Consider the following 17,081-nt stretch of genomic DNA (forward strand, 5'->3'; position numbering starts at 1 on the left):
TTCAGGAAAGCGCAAACCTGATCGAATTCAGTGTCCTACTCCATCTGCCAATGAATTGGAAGAGGCGAACGAAAAGGAAAAGAAAAACTCCAGCTTTTCTTTCTCTGATCCAGCAAGGCGGCCATTTGCAAGTTGTCAGTGTGTAGGGCAATGGCATTTGCGGCGACTGATCATCATCAGCCGCCACGAGCTGAAAATGATTGGGGCCCAGACTTCAAAATTCAAACATTGACTCGCAGTTGGGATGAAACAATAAACTTTAGGCAGATGGTTCCACTCTGTCCCTTTGATTCTTCTCCATCCAATTTATATTGTTATTGGCATGCAGTCATGGAGCAGATCAGAGATCAGAGATGTTCTTTCCCTTTTCCTCCTCCCCCCCCCCCCCCCCCCCCCCAAGCAACATGGCATGAGAATGAGAAGCAACCCCATCACGCTTCTCTCTCCTTTTCTTTCCATGTTGGTGCCCACTCAATAGTCCTTCCACACACACACACACATACATACACTAATAAAGCTGACCTCCAAACCCTTTATTCATTTTTCTCTCTCTTTGGCTTAGTTTTCTTCCTCCCCTATCCTCTCCTCTCCTCCATCCATCTCACCACTACAATACCAAGCATTAGTACCACTAATGCTACTACTAAATTGCAAAAAAGCAAGGGACACTTTTGCCGCCCTCACTGCTCCCACCTCCCACCCATGCTCACCTCATGGGCATTGGCATTGGCGTTGGCATCGCCTCCATCCTCAGCTCACGCCAAGCGCCGCACATCCACCGCCCACCACCAACCGTGTCTGCCACGGCGCGGGAGCAAGAATGGCGGCCGCCATGCCAGCGACACCGACCACGCCGCCGGCGACGACGATGCCGCTGCCGAGCTACCAGGTGTCCGGCGCCGGCGCCGGCGCCGCCGCCCCGCGGCACGCCGGCGTCTCCGCGGGATCGTCGATCGGCGCCTTCTTCGGCGTGCTGGCCGCGGTGCTCGTGCTCGCCGCGCTCTCCTGCGTCTTCGGCCGGGTGTGCGCGGCGCAAGCCGAGCGGCCCGACGAGTCCTACGACTGCTCCAGGCTGGCGCTCTGGCGGCGCCGGCGCGCGCCGCGGCGGCGGCCGCCTCCGGCTGCGGAGGCCAAGCAGCAGCCGGCCCCGGAGGGGCCGCCGCCGCCTGAGCCGTGATCCATGACGCTCAGCTTCTTCATCTTTTGCTGATCTTAATTGCAGGAGGAAAACTGAAAATAAAACAGATAGTGTAAATCGATGTAATGTCTTTTTAACCTTTGATGAATTCTCTTCAGGTAAACTGTTTAAAGCTTGGTTTATCTCATGGCTGTCATAGTCATCATCTCCATATAGCAACATCATAGTACTAGAATTCCTTTTTTTTTTGCCATAGTGCCTCACAATAAACTTTTAATCTACTCAAAGAAAGTGTACTTCCTGCAAGCGAAAGATATTTTTGCCTATCTTTCTTCCACGTTTTCATCTGGCTAACTTGAACAACAATAATTACAAAGGCAAAACACAGCTATATGGCCTCCCCCAGATTAGCAAAGTCATGCAGACAAGTGCAATTTACATAAATCTCTTACACACAAGTTTAATTACATCGGAAATTATCCATTTACGATTCTTTCCGAATAATAAAACATGAAAGCCACTCAAATCAGAAGTCTTACCATTATTGTTTAAAATACAGTTGAGATAGGACAGGCAAGGGGGGTAAAAGGAAGAAAAAAAAAACCTACCCAATCTGGTTACAAGCATCTACATGTGTGAGAGGAAGGCAAAAAAGAAAAAAAACACAAAGCCTTGAACTGCTAAAAAATAACTTTACAGCAGGTATTCTCTTGGCCTCCGTATGATCTATCTAAGCAATCTGTGATCTTGTCTATCATCTGAACTGGAACAGCTCCCATGACAGACATCATAGAAAGCAGGAATGCAGGAATCCCCAGGTTCCAATCAGTTCAGCTGTCATCTTTCCGGAGACAATATCCTATAAGCTGTACAAAACGCAAAATCTACTGAAAGTGCTATTCCCGAACCTCTAGCTCTGTCTCCATTGTTATTTGCATAGCCTTGCCGTCACGACGAGCCGAGATACCGACCATCCTCTGCTGTGATGATGTCCGATGTCGTGACGACAACTGCCTTGCTACTTCCGGATCTTCAGCCTTCCCCAGGTACCTTTTCCACTGAATCTTGTTGTGGAACATCGGGAAAAACCGGATCTGGATTGCGGCGTAGCTGAAGTAAGGGACAAGTGTTGCCATCACAACGAAAAGTGTCACCAACCAGAATGAAAGGGCTGGGGCCAACTGTTCAATGAAGACCATGTATGCTGTTGTTGAGAACCTCGGGTTTATGGCACCATAGACCAGGAGGAAGAGGTACCAAAATGTGATGCTGCCCCATATAAAGATGTGCTGGATTATGGTGAAGTAGTTCACAGAGAGCGCCATTTGACAGTTCACGACCCATACAATACAAGTGTACATGACAACACCTAGGGCATCCAAGCCCGCAACTTGACCATCCTGACGGAATGCCTGGTCCTCAAAGGCAGTGATGCAGAAAAAAAAGATCAAGACAGCATTCATAACACCATTAAGCATCCAGCCAATTATCCGACGCCAACTGAATAATACATTTTGCACTCCTTCTTGGTAGAGCTGCGGATACTGCAAAGGAACAGAGAGAATATGAAGCTAAGTAAAGTAGGTGGGTAAATCAAATGGAAAACAAGCGTGCCCAACTCAAGCACTTTAGGCCTTCAAATAACTTGAAAGATAGTGTTTTCTTGAGTTGTCTAATATGGCAGTTAAACTGGGACTTTAAAACCCCAAAAATAGGACTTATAAAGGCATTTCTAAGGTTGAATAAAAATGCTTGGACTAAGACATAGTACTTACAATGAAAAACTCTTCTAATCAGCAGGATCAAAAGTAAAAAAGAAAAAGAAATCTTAGACCTAGAGAAACAAAGCATAATTATGTAGCTTGCACTAACCCCAAGGGTAGAAAGCATACTTTCTTCAGAAAATATAGGGTAGAACATCTTTCCATGATGTTCCAGATTTCACATAGAATATATCCAAATTTGTCAAGTTAACTGATTTTATTTGTTCTCCGAACAGTTTAAATTACCTGTATGCACAGCCTGGCAGACACATCCTGGTCAAACACCCCCAAAGCAATGACAGGAAGGGAAGTGAAGAAAACATTATAGAGTGACAAAAACCAATCATTATAAGCTGGCTTCCCGGAGAAAGATGCAAACGCTTCGTACAGAAAGATGGTGACGCCGAAAGTAACATTCTTGTAGAAGAAATAGCATATCTGCACATTAACCCCCCAAAATGTTATCAGAAGACCTGAATTACAAATCATGATTAGTATATATCATGATAAACATAAATGGCAACTATACCATCACTGAGATGCGCCGGTAACACCAATGTCCATGCACCAGAAGTAGCCGTTCCAGAAAGCGGAATTGGGCAACAGCAACATCACTTGCCATGACAGCCTAGAAAGTCATAATCAGAAACAAGAATAAGAAGAGAAATCATGGGCATAATTAATAAAATTTACAAAACATCAAAATATTAACCTGCATTCCTTCAGCACCACTAATGCCAACTCCTATATCAGCTTCTTGAAGCATCCCAACATCATTTGCCCCATCGCCTATAGCTAGTGTCACTTTATGTGTTACTTGTTTAACAAGTCTTGTAACCTGAATAGTTGCACTATGTTATCGTTTTTGCAAGTATACTCTAGAAGAAAAACACTAAGAAAATATATTGAAAAGAGGAACTTATGAATAGAAAAATAATCTGACCAGTGCCTTCTGTTTTGGTGAAGATCGGCAACAAATCACTGATGCACACTTGATAGCAAGATCCAAGAACTTTAACTTGACATCATCTTCCAAAGCATAAGTTAGTGATTTACCATCAATGATTAGTGCGAATGATTCGGTGCTAACTTTAGTTGAAGGTGGAATCTGTTTGATCCCAACCTCTATCTGATCCATAACCCTTTGCTTTGATGCCTGAAGAGCCAACAAAAAGGATGTAACCATCAATTGACTATGTCAACTGGGAATGTATGCCTTATTACTTTTTTTTCAAACACTAGGGGAGCTATGACTGTAAACACAGGGCATTCCAAAAGTTGACAGTGTTTTTATATGTAAAATGATTGAAACATGCCTGATGTATTCAGTTTTCACCTTAGCAATTGCAAATTTGTCTCCAGTTTTCTCCATTGCGATGATGTCAGATTGTTCCAGTGTGATGATTATCTGTGTCATGCCTTGCCTAAGTAGGCTGCAGGCAAACCTGCAGTTGGAGAAGCACATGAATCAGAAAAGAAAAGTCAGGTTGAAATAAACTGTTCCTATTTACATGGATGAACATATTGCATACCCAATATTTATAGCTGTCTCCATCTTGTCGCCTGTCAGGACCCATATCTTAATTCCAGCTTGTGCAAGCTTGTCTATGCATTCAGGCACCTGATTATGTAAAGCACACATGAGTACAGGAATAGGCAAGGTTCTCTAGAATGCATACAAATAAGGTGTGCAACAGAAAGGCTTATCCGCAAAAAGGCGTACCCCTTTCTGGAGCTTGTCTTCAACAGCGGTGGCACCAAGAAGAATCAAGTCCGTTTCAATGCTATCAGCAGCCTGCTCAATTTTTTCATCTCTGTCAGCACTTACAGATGTTTTGGCAGCGTTCAATTTTTCATTGAATTCCTTATACTCTTTGTCATCCAAGACACGGTACGCTAGAACCAAGGTTCTTAGACCAGAGTCAGAATACTCATTTATGTGTCTTCTTGTAGCTTCTTCAATTTTTCTTCCATTTGGTGCAAGTCTTCTGAACATTACACTGTTCACAGGAGACAACAATTAAAAAGTGAGGACAAACAAAAGTCTGACAGTGACCTGTGACTAAAACATGGAAATCATAGAGCACTAACCTATCGGCACCCTTGCTGAGAAGTAATATCCTTCCCTCTGGTTCCTTGACTATCACAGACATCCGTTTCCTTGAGCTACTGAATTCCAATATATTTAGGAGCTCATACTTTCTGTACCAGAATGTGAAAGGAAATAAGGTTCTAAGGAAGTAATGATAATCAATAGAGGAAAGAACAAAGAAATGTGAGTTACCTTTTCTCAACAACATTCTGACTTGGATCCCATTCACGAACAATTATAGTTGACGGCGACCTCTTGTAAAACTCAAACCCTAACTCTCTCGCTGCAATAACAAATGCGGCTTCATCAGGGGACTCAGCTTCATATGAAACCTTCCCATTTTCATCTGTTTCAGCTATGCATGTGTGGCAGATGGCTAGGAGCCGGAAAAAATCTCTTATCATATCTCTATTAGGCTCATGAATCCAGTTTCCATCCATTATTCGCGGATCCTTGAAATTGAACCCTTTAACATGAGGACTGTCATCAATTTTGTTGTCCTTGTGGCCTCCATTCTCAATGTCATCATCTAACCGGGCCCCTTTCCTCATAGCCATAGCTCTCTCCACTTCAGTGACACCCTGACCATAGGCAGTGCCAGCAATCGAGCACTTAATGAACTCCATCATGTTACATGTCAATGTCCCAGTCTTATCAGATAGAATTGTATCGACCATACCTAGTTCTTCATTTAGGTTCGACGTGCGAGCATGAGTTGGCTTATCTGATTCCTCATGATACATTTCAATATCCTGATTGATGAATAGAGCTTGCAAGAGCTTCACCATCTCTATGGATATGTACAAAGAAATTGGTATGAAGTAGCTATACAGCATCAAGGCCGTCAACAGATGAAAGAAAGATGCCACAGCAGCTCGTTTTGGATCATAGAATATAGTACTAGCATCTGGACGAAGATACCACCTTTTGAGCTTGCCATCTCTTAGGTCCTCTTTGGTCCAAATCCCAAAGAAGAAAGAACCAAGTAACGCAATCATGAGTAGAGATGACATCAGAATGTAAATAATTTTATCCATTTTCTTCTCAATCTTACTTCTTTTAGATGGTGGATCAGTAGCATTTTGCATCACTTTAGTATCATGACCAGTGAAGATGACAGCCCCATATATGTAGTCTGTGTTCCGTAGTTTTGAGTCCCGAAGAAGAAGCTGTAGGGGTGACAGAGGATACTGTTGGCCTTTCCATTCCATTGAACCGACAAAAGAGTATAGGTTTGCATTTGGGTCTTCGCATTTTATTGTTTGTCTGACTTCTCTGAACTTTATGTCCTCATTTAAATCCAATGTCACCTCAAGAGCTTGTTTAATTTTCAAATTTGTCTCACCATCAAGGTTCATAGTCTCTACATAACAGATTCCATCCGGATAGTTAGATGAAAGCAGAATCATATCAGCGGGAAAGAAATTATCCTTCTCCACCTTTATTACATCTCCAACTTTGATGTCCTTCCATTTTGTCTCTTCAAAATTGCCATTGCCCCTATGCACTTTGACTATCCGGTTATTGAGCTCATGATCCTGGGTGATGTAGTTGCACAGATCTATTTAATATACCAATAGCATGGAAAATTTACATAAAACATTCAATTAACTGAATTACAGTAACACAGTCAATTACAGCTAATATCAGTGTAAGAAAACCATCACATAAATGCCTACAGCTTGAACTATATGAGTTTATATCGAAGTTAATTATGTTACACCTTATTCCTGGATAAGCTCAGCAATTATACATAAAAAGGAAGATGACTTCTTGGAATATTAAGTTCTACAACTGAGACTACAAACTATTGCCACATCATGATTCACGATGCACAGAAACACAAGTAGAATGGGCTGTTGTGAGTATAATCCATAATGAATCGCATGGTCAAATCACAAGCATGGAAAATAATCGAATTAAGAATTTAAGTTGTGGACACCAAAATGCATGGTAATATAGCTCGGTGAATTGTTCAGAGTGAGAACTCTTTCCCCAAACCTAGATGTATTGAGAATGGGCCCATCGATCCCGACACCAATAAAGGAGAGAAAATTATGTTTTAGCTTATTAAACAAACATTGGATCAATCAAGCATACGAGCTGTTTGAGCCCTTTTGAACTACAGTGGTTATGTCATGAACAAAATTACAAAAGTCAATAAATATTATAGCTAGGATGTGAACATATTACAGATCACAAGAATAGTTACCTGTTGTTTCCTCCTCCAGTCCTCAACCCCTTCTTTGGCCATGGTGGCCACAATCACGACACAGAGCGGTGCAAGCGCGCTCACTGCCGTGTAAGGCGCGAGGGGGGTCAAGGCAAGGATACCCGAGACGAGGAAGTAGAAGTTGGCCACCCTCCTGAACTGCTCGAAGAGGGATTTGGGCAGGAAGGTGCCCAGATTGTACTTTGTTGTGGACACCTCATTCAGCAGGTAACTGAATCCCTCCTTCTCCAACATATCCGGTTCATTGACATACACGACCCGAGAGAACCCCACCGTACCAATCCGCGAATGATCATCGCTGGAGCCCCTGTGACAGCGGATGAACGTCAACAATGCGCTGAGCTTGAGCTTCTCCAGCCTCTTGCTCCGGTGACGCGCCATTCCTCCAGACTCAATGGAACCACTGCACCAAAGCTACTCCCCAAACACCCCGGAGAAGCTGACAGAACCACAGATTCAGGGTTCTTGGCCGCCGCCACCGTAGAGCAGCCAACTTGCTCCTATCTTGTTGAACAGTGGGGCCAACTGAGCTCCAATCCAATCTTACTGCAGAACGCAATCTTCAATTCCCTCAGAAGAAGAGAGGAGCTCAGATTCGAGCTGCAAATTGCAATGACCTCCAAGGAAGGCCCCGCAATCAATTCCAGCTCCCCTCCCACCCAACTCCACCCCCCACCTACCTAAAAAAAAGCAAATACGCCACGCGCGCACAGAGAGAGCTGCGCGGCGCGGCGCGGCGCAGGGACTGAGCTGGGGCCGAGCCGCCTCGGCGGCGGCGAAATCACCTCCTTTCCAAGGAAGAAGAAGGAGAAGAAGAAGAACACGTCAACAGATCCCGGCCTGCCGCCTCGGCGCCGCCGGCGTCCTCCTCCGCCGCCCCGCTTCGCCGAGACGCCAAAACCGCGGCTTGAGGCGCGCGCACCGGAGGCCCCGATCCATGCGGCGCCCGGCTTTCCCGCGGCGCTGCCCCTGTGCCTCCTCCAAGAAAGAACAGGGCCCTCTCCGAGGAAAGATTAATAGGCGGCGGGAATCTCCATTGCCGCGGGCGCGGCAAGGCAACAATGCGCCCCGCGGCGCACGCAGCCGGCACGGAAGGCACCCAGAGACGGACCCCCGCCCCCAAAGCGCGCGGGTTTGCCTTGGTGTGTCCGCCGGCGAATCAGGGGGACGCGGCGAGGGGAAGGAAGGTCCCGCCCGGCACGGGAAAATTCCAAGCTTTGGGAATGAGGAGAGGAGAGAGAGCGCGCGGGAGGGCGAGGCGAGGCGAGGTCAATGGAATGGTGCAGGCGACGGACGGGGTGTGCAACCGCCACGCCGAGGGAGGGAGGGAGAGGGAGGGAAGAGAGTGTGGTCTAGTCTAGAGAGAGAGAGGGGGGGAGGGACGTGTGCGATGGGTTTGGTAGGTGGTGGCGTCGTCGTCTCCCCCCTCTCCCTGTCTGTCCTCTTCTCTGCTCTACTCTCCCTACTATAAAAGCGGATATTATAAGAGACTGCAAGCCCGCTGGAATTCGATGTGGGGAGGAGATAGAGCACGAACAGACAGCAGCTGAATCGCCCGGCAAAGAGACTGCAAGCCGGCTGGAATTCTCTACTCTACTCTCCCTACTCTCACTGCAATGCATTAAAAGCGAGCTCTGCGATGTGCTGAGCGCGGGCTCCCAGCCGGCAGCGGGCTGGGACCATAAAACTTGCTCTAATGGTGATCGCTGGATCTGCTGCTCTGCCTCCATGGCATGCCTCCGTGGCATGTCTCCCTTCGTCATTTCCTTCCCCTGCTTGTGTGTGTATTGTGCTTCCTCCTCGTAAAATTGATTGATGAGCCCATCACGATCTTAAAAAATAAAATAGATTGTACACGTAATCATTTGGAATTGTTACAGTTTACTTAAATTATTGTATCTTCCAATCTCGATTATCTGACGGCTCAGTCTATCATAGGACGTGTTTGTAGAGATATGGTTGCATGCGTGTATTCGTAGAATTAAGTGTACATGTGTGTATTTAAGAGCCTGAGTTTGTACCATATTTTGCAAAAAAAAATATTATATTTTTGTGAATTTTTTAATAATTATTCTTAATTATGATTTCGAGTAAAAGTTGTGTCCGACGACTTTGAATCGATTTGTGTTGGGTTAAAAAATTTTACTTGTAACTATTATAACTGTTACAGCTTACTTTTTAATTGGCTTACAACTTTGAATCTTTCAATTTCTCGAAAAAGATTAATTTGTTAATCATGCAACTTGTTCTTTAACCTCTGTTATCTCAATTTTGTATCTCTAAGCCTCTGGTATCGGATTATTCACCTCCTAAATGCAATTTTGGCGCACCATGTCACTTGCCTAGTTTTGACAAATACCAAGTCCAGGTTAGGTGGCTATTTTTTGTTTTTGGAGAAAGGGTTTTGCACTGACACCCTTTCTTGTGTGATAAGGAAGAGTATGAATCAAGAATAAAGCACATATATTGGACGGAGACCAGAAAAAGGTGACGTGGATTGTAGTTATTATGGGGAAAAAAACAAATGATGTGGCTATCAAGGTGGCATGCCGCCCTCAAAGCAGTTTTGCGAGAATATGTTTCTTCCCTAGGCCCATTGCATGATGAAAAGAATCTACATGACAGATTAGCATAAGATGCACATGTTGACATAGACTGCCATACATCATAGAGTGATATATCTCATAAAATTTAAAAACTCAAAGTAATGTTTACAAAATGATATATTTTTGGACAGTAGAATAAATTGATATTTTCTCCCAAACCAAATAACATTGATATTTTTTTTCTAGTGTAAGTACTGCCCTCGAGGAACCACCCTTATCATTGTGATTATGTTAAATATGCGGCCAAATGAAAATAAAAACGAATGTGGTGCCATTCATGATAGAAAAAAAAAACTTTGACAGATCATAAACACCTCAACCAAGACGGAGCTCTAGGTGCTCACCTTCTCGACATTATCCATTTGGTTACATGCATTTGCAACTTTCAGGAAGCTTTTTTTTTCGAAAACGCAGGAGAACTGCGCTTCATTGCCTTAGAGAGAAGAAAAAAGTCCCCATACAAAACCCATCTCCCATACGGGGACTAAATATGAGAGTGGGGTATCAACATCTCACAAACAACTAGCCTAAGAAACAGAAAAATAGCTTGACCCAAAAGCCTCTAGAAAGTCCACTAGATGACACCGGCCAATCCTAGGCCTTGCAGCTTATTAGCGCCGGCCAAGCACCAGAGGCTTTGTTCATCTCTGAGATCTCTCATGATGGAAATAACTGACGGAGTCACTCCCTCAAAAACGCAGGCATTCCTGTGCTTCCAAATCAGCCAAGCACCCAAGATTATTAGAGAGTTAACTCCTTTCTTGAATTCTTTTTTCACCTTCTTCAGCACTTTGCGCCACCAGTCAGCGAAGTTGCGTTCGCTCTGATTGGGTACACAATCACCAAGATTTAGAGGTCCTAAGAGGTTGAACTAGACCTGTCTCGCAACCACACATGAGACTAACAGATGTTGGATTGTCTCATCCTCCTGATCACATAAAGGGCACCGATCTGGGTGAGGCAGTCCTCTTCTGGCAAGCCTGTCCGCCGTCCAACACCTATTGCGAATGGCCAACCAAAGAAAAACCTTGCATTTATTTGGAGCCCAGGATTTCCACAGCCTTCTCCAAGGCTCAAACGTAACTGACCCCACGAAAAAGGCCCGATATGCAGACTTTGAGGAATAGCATCCTCCAGCCTCCAAGTTCCAAATATGCCTATCTTCATGCTCGGTTAGTTCAAAGCCCTGAACACAGTCCCATAAATACAGAAATTGCCTGATGCCAATCCAAGAGAGCCCTCCACGAATTACCGAAACCCATCCATTGTTGGCCAATGCTTCAGCCACCGTTTGCCTTTTACGGACTCTTAGTGGTACACCTGCAAAGACCAAAGGGGCCAGATTCTCTACAGAACAACCATGTATCCATTTATCTGTCCAAAAGAGAGTATTATTTCCATTCCCTAGCTCTGTCTTGACAGCCATAGCAAACAAAGCTAGAGAGTTAGGATGCGGGAGTTCAAGATCATTCCAAGGTCGGTCAACTCGAGTTTTCTTTTGCCACTGCCATCTTGCTTGCAATGCCCATGCCATGATTTCCAGGTTAACAATCCCTAAACCCCCAAGGTCAAGAGGCCGCATGACCTTTTCCCAAGCAACTAGGCAACATCCACCATTAGCTTGTTCCTTCCCCTTCCAAAGAAAACCTTTTCTGATTTTATAAATTGCTTTAATGAACCACTTTGGAACATTGATTGCTATCAACAAATAAACAGGTATAGCTGAGAGAACAAAGCGGACCATAGTGATGCGTCCAGCCCTATTCATTAAAGAAGCTTTCCAGCCAGGTAATTTATCAGCTACTTTCTAACTTTCAGGAAGCTTACCTGCTAAGAAACAAAAGGGCTTTGCTTCTTAGCATGTAACTTCTAGAAACCTGAAACCTTCAAGAATTTGGATATGTTTATATAGGATATATGATTCACCTCTTTCTTTTATTCATTCTCTTCTTTTCGAATATATTCATCTCATTTTTTCCAAGGAGGTTCTTTCAAGAAAAGAAAGGAAATATCTCCAAGGAAGGAATAATATTGTCAAACCATATCTTTTTGCTATATATTACTAAGAATGTGACGAGATCAGTGTGGAGCGCTATACCCGCATTGGTGTCTAATGGCTTCAATATGAATGTATGTGTAGTCCTTTCTATTGAAATATCACCTCTGGAAATTATTAATATTGCACAAGGAAACACATTTAATTATTAGGACCCGGAAATGTTTGATGCCTCAAAACTGCCACCCATGATTTTTTTAATGCCTTATCACCCATGATTGTTTAACCCATGAGCAACTAGTTCACTTTTTTTTTACTGGGATTAGTATTTATTTTTGATAAGGGATAGTACCTTTTAAACCTTTCAAATACGAAGAGCATTATTGTTCGGAGAAACAATTCTCTGATTCCGTGGTTATTTAATTCTTTTGACTGTTCCGGTGTGAAGTCAAGCCATTAAAGCAACTAGAAGGCAATAGTATGCTAAGTATACTCAGCAACTTTTTTGAATTAGGCGGCCTTGTGATATCTTATTGCACCAAACTCTTGGTGTCTCAACCCTTCTAAATTCTTACACCAAACTAAGCAACTTATTGCTCGAAAAAAACTAAGCAACTTATGAGGAACGCTTTCCTTTGTCTAAAACAACTTAGACGCCATTGTCTGCTTTGTTATCTTTGCAAAATGGTAGAATCAAAAAAACATAAGCAAATCAATGTTCATAAGAATGCAGTGAGAAGACATAAGATTGCAAAACAGAGACAACTCCTTGGAGAAGCCATATAAATGGAATGTAAAAGGGCAAATGTTGAACCATTCAGATTCCAGAATATATTTGATGTTCAACCTTGCGTTATAAGTCATTCAAATACGTATCTGTATCCGACCTTGTGTTATAATTCATTCAAATGCGACCCAAGTGCACCAATAATGCATATGACTTGCCTGTAAAATAGAAAGTGAATTTGAAGCTCAAATTATCACTTTTTTCAATAATGCCACATACTTAATAATCATGCATCGGTACACTAGAATAAGTTCAGCAAATTTTCTTATAATTAATTGTATTTTGCAATGTTTCAGTTTTTTACGCCATCTCCAGTGGAGGTCCCGTAGTGGTTTCCACAGGTACCAGCATCAAACATCTCCAATCTTGAATAATGCACACCATCATGTCTTAGTTTGGGTTCTGATAGATGCGATTTTTTTTCCTTTGCAACAACCTATCTAGGTCCACCTCTCTAATCGAAAAATAAATGTTGTTGACAAGATCAATTGGTATTATAGTGCCCAATATTTCTGTGAGGTATGGAGTCAGTGCTGTTGTTATATAGTTAACACTGACAAAAATAAGGAACAACCAACGACACCGACAATGACAACTGACCAGCGGACGATTGTCAGCTCAGAGAGCTAGTTGCAACCAAGAAATTAAGCAGATCAAACTACATCATCTAAAAGAAGTGTTAGAGATTTTAAAAGTGAGGGAGGTATGTTGCAGTTAGTTTCTTGGAGTGGATCAATGGCAGCCTTATCCAATTCTATGCGTGCATGCTAAGTGAAATTGAGTGTATTTGTCAAAAGGTAGGCAGCGGGTCTCTCCCAGATTCTCCAAGTATCACATCAGATGGTGAGATGACCTAATGATGCCTACTCGCTATTTAATCAGCAATTTAATTCTTAGACTATCATGTTTATAAATTTATTTCCTGCAATGCATATTTGTACATAGTGCTGGCTATAGAATGTATGTCCTACTTGTACGTACACGATGTATACACTCTAACCTGATTAAGTACCTTGTATAGGGTTTATTTGGGAAAATGTGCGTGTGCATAGAAGAAAAAAATACTCCCTCTATTCCAAATTATAAGACATCTCAAGAATCTTGCAGAGTCAAAGTAATCTTAAGTTTACCAAGATTATAGAGAGAAATATAAAGGTTATGATATCAAATTGATGTACTATGAAAATATAACTAATAAAGAATCTAATGTTACTTAGTTTATATAATAAATGTTATTATTCTATTATATAAATTTGGTCAAATATAAAAAAACTCTGACTCTCCAAGATTGTTGGAATGTCTTATAATTTGGAATGGATGGAGTAAATATTAGGAGTGTTTAAATATGATAGGATTGCTCAATTTCAAATATTGCCTAAACAGTTCAAAAATAGTTTACAAATTAAATTTGTATTAGAGTTTAGCCGAGTAATAATTGTCCCATCATTTGTTATAACTTCAAATACTGTTCTCTTCGTTCAGGTTTTAACTGAGGTTTTCCTTTTCTATATCCCATTGTACGCATGTTGGTACCTTGAAACACGGAGAGATGTCCTTTGCTAACTCACGTGACCATTGATAACTCCCACAGTTTTGTCGATGAACAGTGCCACATAAGTGGCATTCTTTCTATATTTTTTTCCCTAGAGCATATGGGGGAAATTTAAGAACAAGTTACTACCATGATTCTCCAGCGCGAATACAGTTGTTACGGCAGTAAATTAATGGCAATATGAAGTTCCCCATACAACTGTCTCTCAAAGGATGAATGTTGTCAACAATTGGACAGATATCCCACGGCCTGCTTGATTAATTAATAATTATATACCCTTGTTCTTCTGTCACCTGCAAGCACACAGCTCAAAATGCCAAGTGCTAGCTAAAAATGATCTGAGAACAGATGATCACAAATAATGGACACGTAATCTCTCTGCACTGCATGGGTTTTATTTTATTTACAGCTCTAGTAATTAAGTGACCAGCTCAAGTAATTGATTATTCTACCTAGAAGAACGGTTTTTCTATTTATTCACACTTAACATTCTTTTGTGAGAAGTAAAAAAATGTGAGAATTCCCAATTGAAAATATGGATCGAATCGACGGAGTATATATTTACCACAATTTTCAGTAGATTTTTAAGCACTTAAACACGCCATGTGCATGATGATATGCATGCAGGTCATATTATACAAAAAAAAATCTTTTTTTCCAATCAACCAAGCAGGAAATTTATGCGCCAGTAGTCTCCGTACGGTGCTAGTCTCCGTACGGTGCTCCTAGATCATCACCCCCAATCTGAGGCTCACATGTCCAAACCTAGAGAAACAACAAGAAAACAAAAAGAAAGAATCAGCCAAAAAAGAAAATAGAGATTCATGTGCTGAGCACTACACTGCAGGATCTTCCGTGAGGCCCCGTATTTGCCGGATCTCCTGGGGGCTGGGCGTGCAACCTGTCGCCATCACCCGATCTTGCGTGACGTGCTTTCATTCAGCTTTCGATGGGTGAAGCAGTTTGCAGACACGTACGCATGTGACCAAAAAGGCCCATTGCAAAGTTTGTGCAGTGTACCTTTTTTTTAAAAAAAAAAGTGCAGTGTTTCCATGATCGACGCAACTGCATCTGCAGCGTTCGTTGCCTTCCGGGGTGCCAAATGCATCCTCGTCAATGGCCACTAATGTTAGTAAAAATGAAAGGGAGATGGGTTGCTATTGGATAGTGTAAATAGGCAAAACTCGTTTATCAGAAATATTAAGGAAACTAAACAGCAATGATTCAACCCACACTTGTATGTTCTGTTTTCTTTTCAAAAAAATAAGGTGCTCTGGTCCTAGGACCCCAAATAAGATCCTTGCATGTGCCCCTGTCCCTGTAAGTAGTAGGGCTCACTTTTTACCTTGGCCACAAGTTGAGGAAAGGCCGCCTGAAAAGGACAATGGTCTAAAATTGGTGGGTCACCTGTAAGAATGAAAAAAAAAGGATAGCAACTTCTCAGGAAGCAGGAGTGCCAAATCTCTGTACCATTTTGTCAGGAACTCAGCGAAACTTCAAGTGGGTCATGGACTTGTTACCAAAATTGTAAAAGGTACCTTCATCTTGATACAGTTTAAATTAAGTGCTTAAAAACGAAAAAAAACCTGTTAGGAAAATTAGCTACATTTTTTACGCTGGATCATGCCTTTTGTTTATCAACAACTCAACCTTCAAAACTGAATAATGATGCTCCTATTTATGTTCTGACTTCCTTTTTAATTGACTATGGGTTATTCATTCGATGGAGAATGCACATTGGAAAATTACCATATGGCGCTAGGATATACTCCCTCCGAGTCGGTAAAGAAAGTCGTTTTGAGTTCATCTTAAGTCAAACATTTTAAACTCCGACTATAAATAAATTTTTTTGGGTTGAGTTTGAAAATATAAAAGCGATGTAATTAGATTCATCTTGAAATGTAGTTTCATAAAAATATATATTAACTATATTTTATAATTTTTATAGCAAAAATATAGTGATCAAAGTTATTTTTGGAGAACGTGTCGATGTGAACCATTTTCCTTTACCATCTGGAGCGAATATCTTGATAATAAGTTACATTTCTATAATGAAAAACGTGCTTCGGTACCATTGCGGGAAAAAAAAACAAGAATGCACGAAGGATTGACCTTCAGTACTAGAGCTATGTGTTAATATCTAGACTGTACTAGGTGGTACTGGTGATGGTATTTATGGTGAAATAGACATCCGGGGACCATAATGCAGTACAAAATGCCTAGTACAGGTCAGTGATAGCCTTGCAGAATAAAGGATGGACCACGCAACCACATGAGAACAAGAGAGGTAGAATCATTGACTGACTTGGCAAGGATATGCCCTGGATGGGGTCGTCTAGACTCGGCAACTTCCATGGCATTTTCACTTGGAAAGATAGCTGCACTCCAAAAGCTCCCAGGTGGTTCACAGCTCATGCCACCTGAATGATTTTTAGGATCCAAGTTATATATAATGAATTAGAGAATGTCATTTTGTGTAAATAATAGGTAAGGAGAAATGATCAGCTGATAAAAAATACTATTGAATACCCATTTGCATCCTTAAACGATTTTGCTTTACAGGATCTGTTTTAAGGTCTTTACAGGTTTTTCTGTGTCATTGAGCTGCAAATCCTTCGCTAAATATAACTGGTTTTATAAATGGTTCAAAGAAATGCTAAAGGAGAGCTTAAACGATAGTTTTACTATACGAAACAGCGTAGTCTTTGCAAGGAAAAAGAAAATTTCCAAACATGCACAAGCACATCTTTATAGTATTAAGGAAAAGAAAAGGGTAAAGAGAAGTACAGAGCAACCTCCCTGGAACTCTCCTAGGAGTTACATCAGAGACCCGGCGGGGGCCAGATGGGTGTCGCAGGACCTCTAATTTTTAGGGGTATTCTTTTTTCTTCAATGCAGCCTAGTTCCACATACG

The 17,081-nt window shown here is 42.0% G+C and overlaps 2 protein-coding genes across 4 annotated transcripts; one reads left to right on the forward strand and one right to left on the reverse strand.

The window, feature by feature from the left end:
- The first annotated feature begins 820 nt into the window (after positions 1-820).
- LOC120701918 lies at positions 821-1,177 on the forward strand. The gene has a single exon (XM_039985715.1). It carries the CDS (start codon positions 821-823, stop codon positions 1,175-1,177), a length of 357 nt encoding a protein of 118 aa, XP_039841649.1.
- Positions 1,178-1,545: 368 nt separating this feature from the next.
- Positions 1,546-8,692, reverse strand: LOC120703210 (putative phospholipid-transporting ATPase 9). Of its 3 annotated transcripts, none has more exons than XM_039987223.1 (12): positions 7,206-8,692; positions 6,433-6,531; positions 5,186-6,356; positions 4,993-5,103; positions 4,625-4,901; positions 4,434-4,522; positions 4,238-4,346; positions 3,845-4,057; positions 3,614-3,739; positions 3,431-3,529; positions 3,148-3,339; positions 1,546-2,682 (listed from the first exon to the last, which is right to left on the reverse strand). In XM_039987223.1, the coding sequence occupies exons 2-12, from the start codon at positions 6,464-6,466 to the stop codon at positions 2,035-2,037; spliced, it is 3,069 nt and encodes a 1,022-aa protein (XP_039843157.1). In that variant the 5' UTR covers positions 6,467-6,531; positions 7,206-8,692; the 3' UTR covers positions 1,546-2,034. The 3 variants fall into 3 exon arrangements, with proteins under 3 accessions (XP_039843157.1, XP_039843159.1, XP_039843156.1); XM_039987225.1 differs by having other exon boundaries at positions 6,433-6,554; positions 7,206-7,344; XM_039987222.1 differs by having other exon boundaries at positions 5,186-6,531.
- Between the last annotated feature and the right edge of the window lie 8,389 nt (positions 8,693-17,081).

Source organism: Panicum virgatum, chromosome 4K (genome assembly GCF_016808335.1).
Source record: "Panicum virgatum strain AP13 chromosome 4K, P.virgatum_v5, whole genome shotgun sequence".
Taxonomy (NCBI): domain Eukaryota; kingdom Viridiplantae; phylum Streptophyta; class Magnoliopsida; order Poales; family Poaceae; genus Panicum; species Panicum virgatum.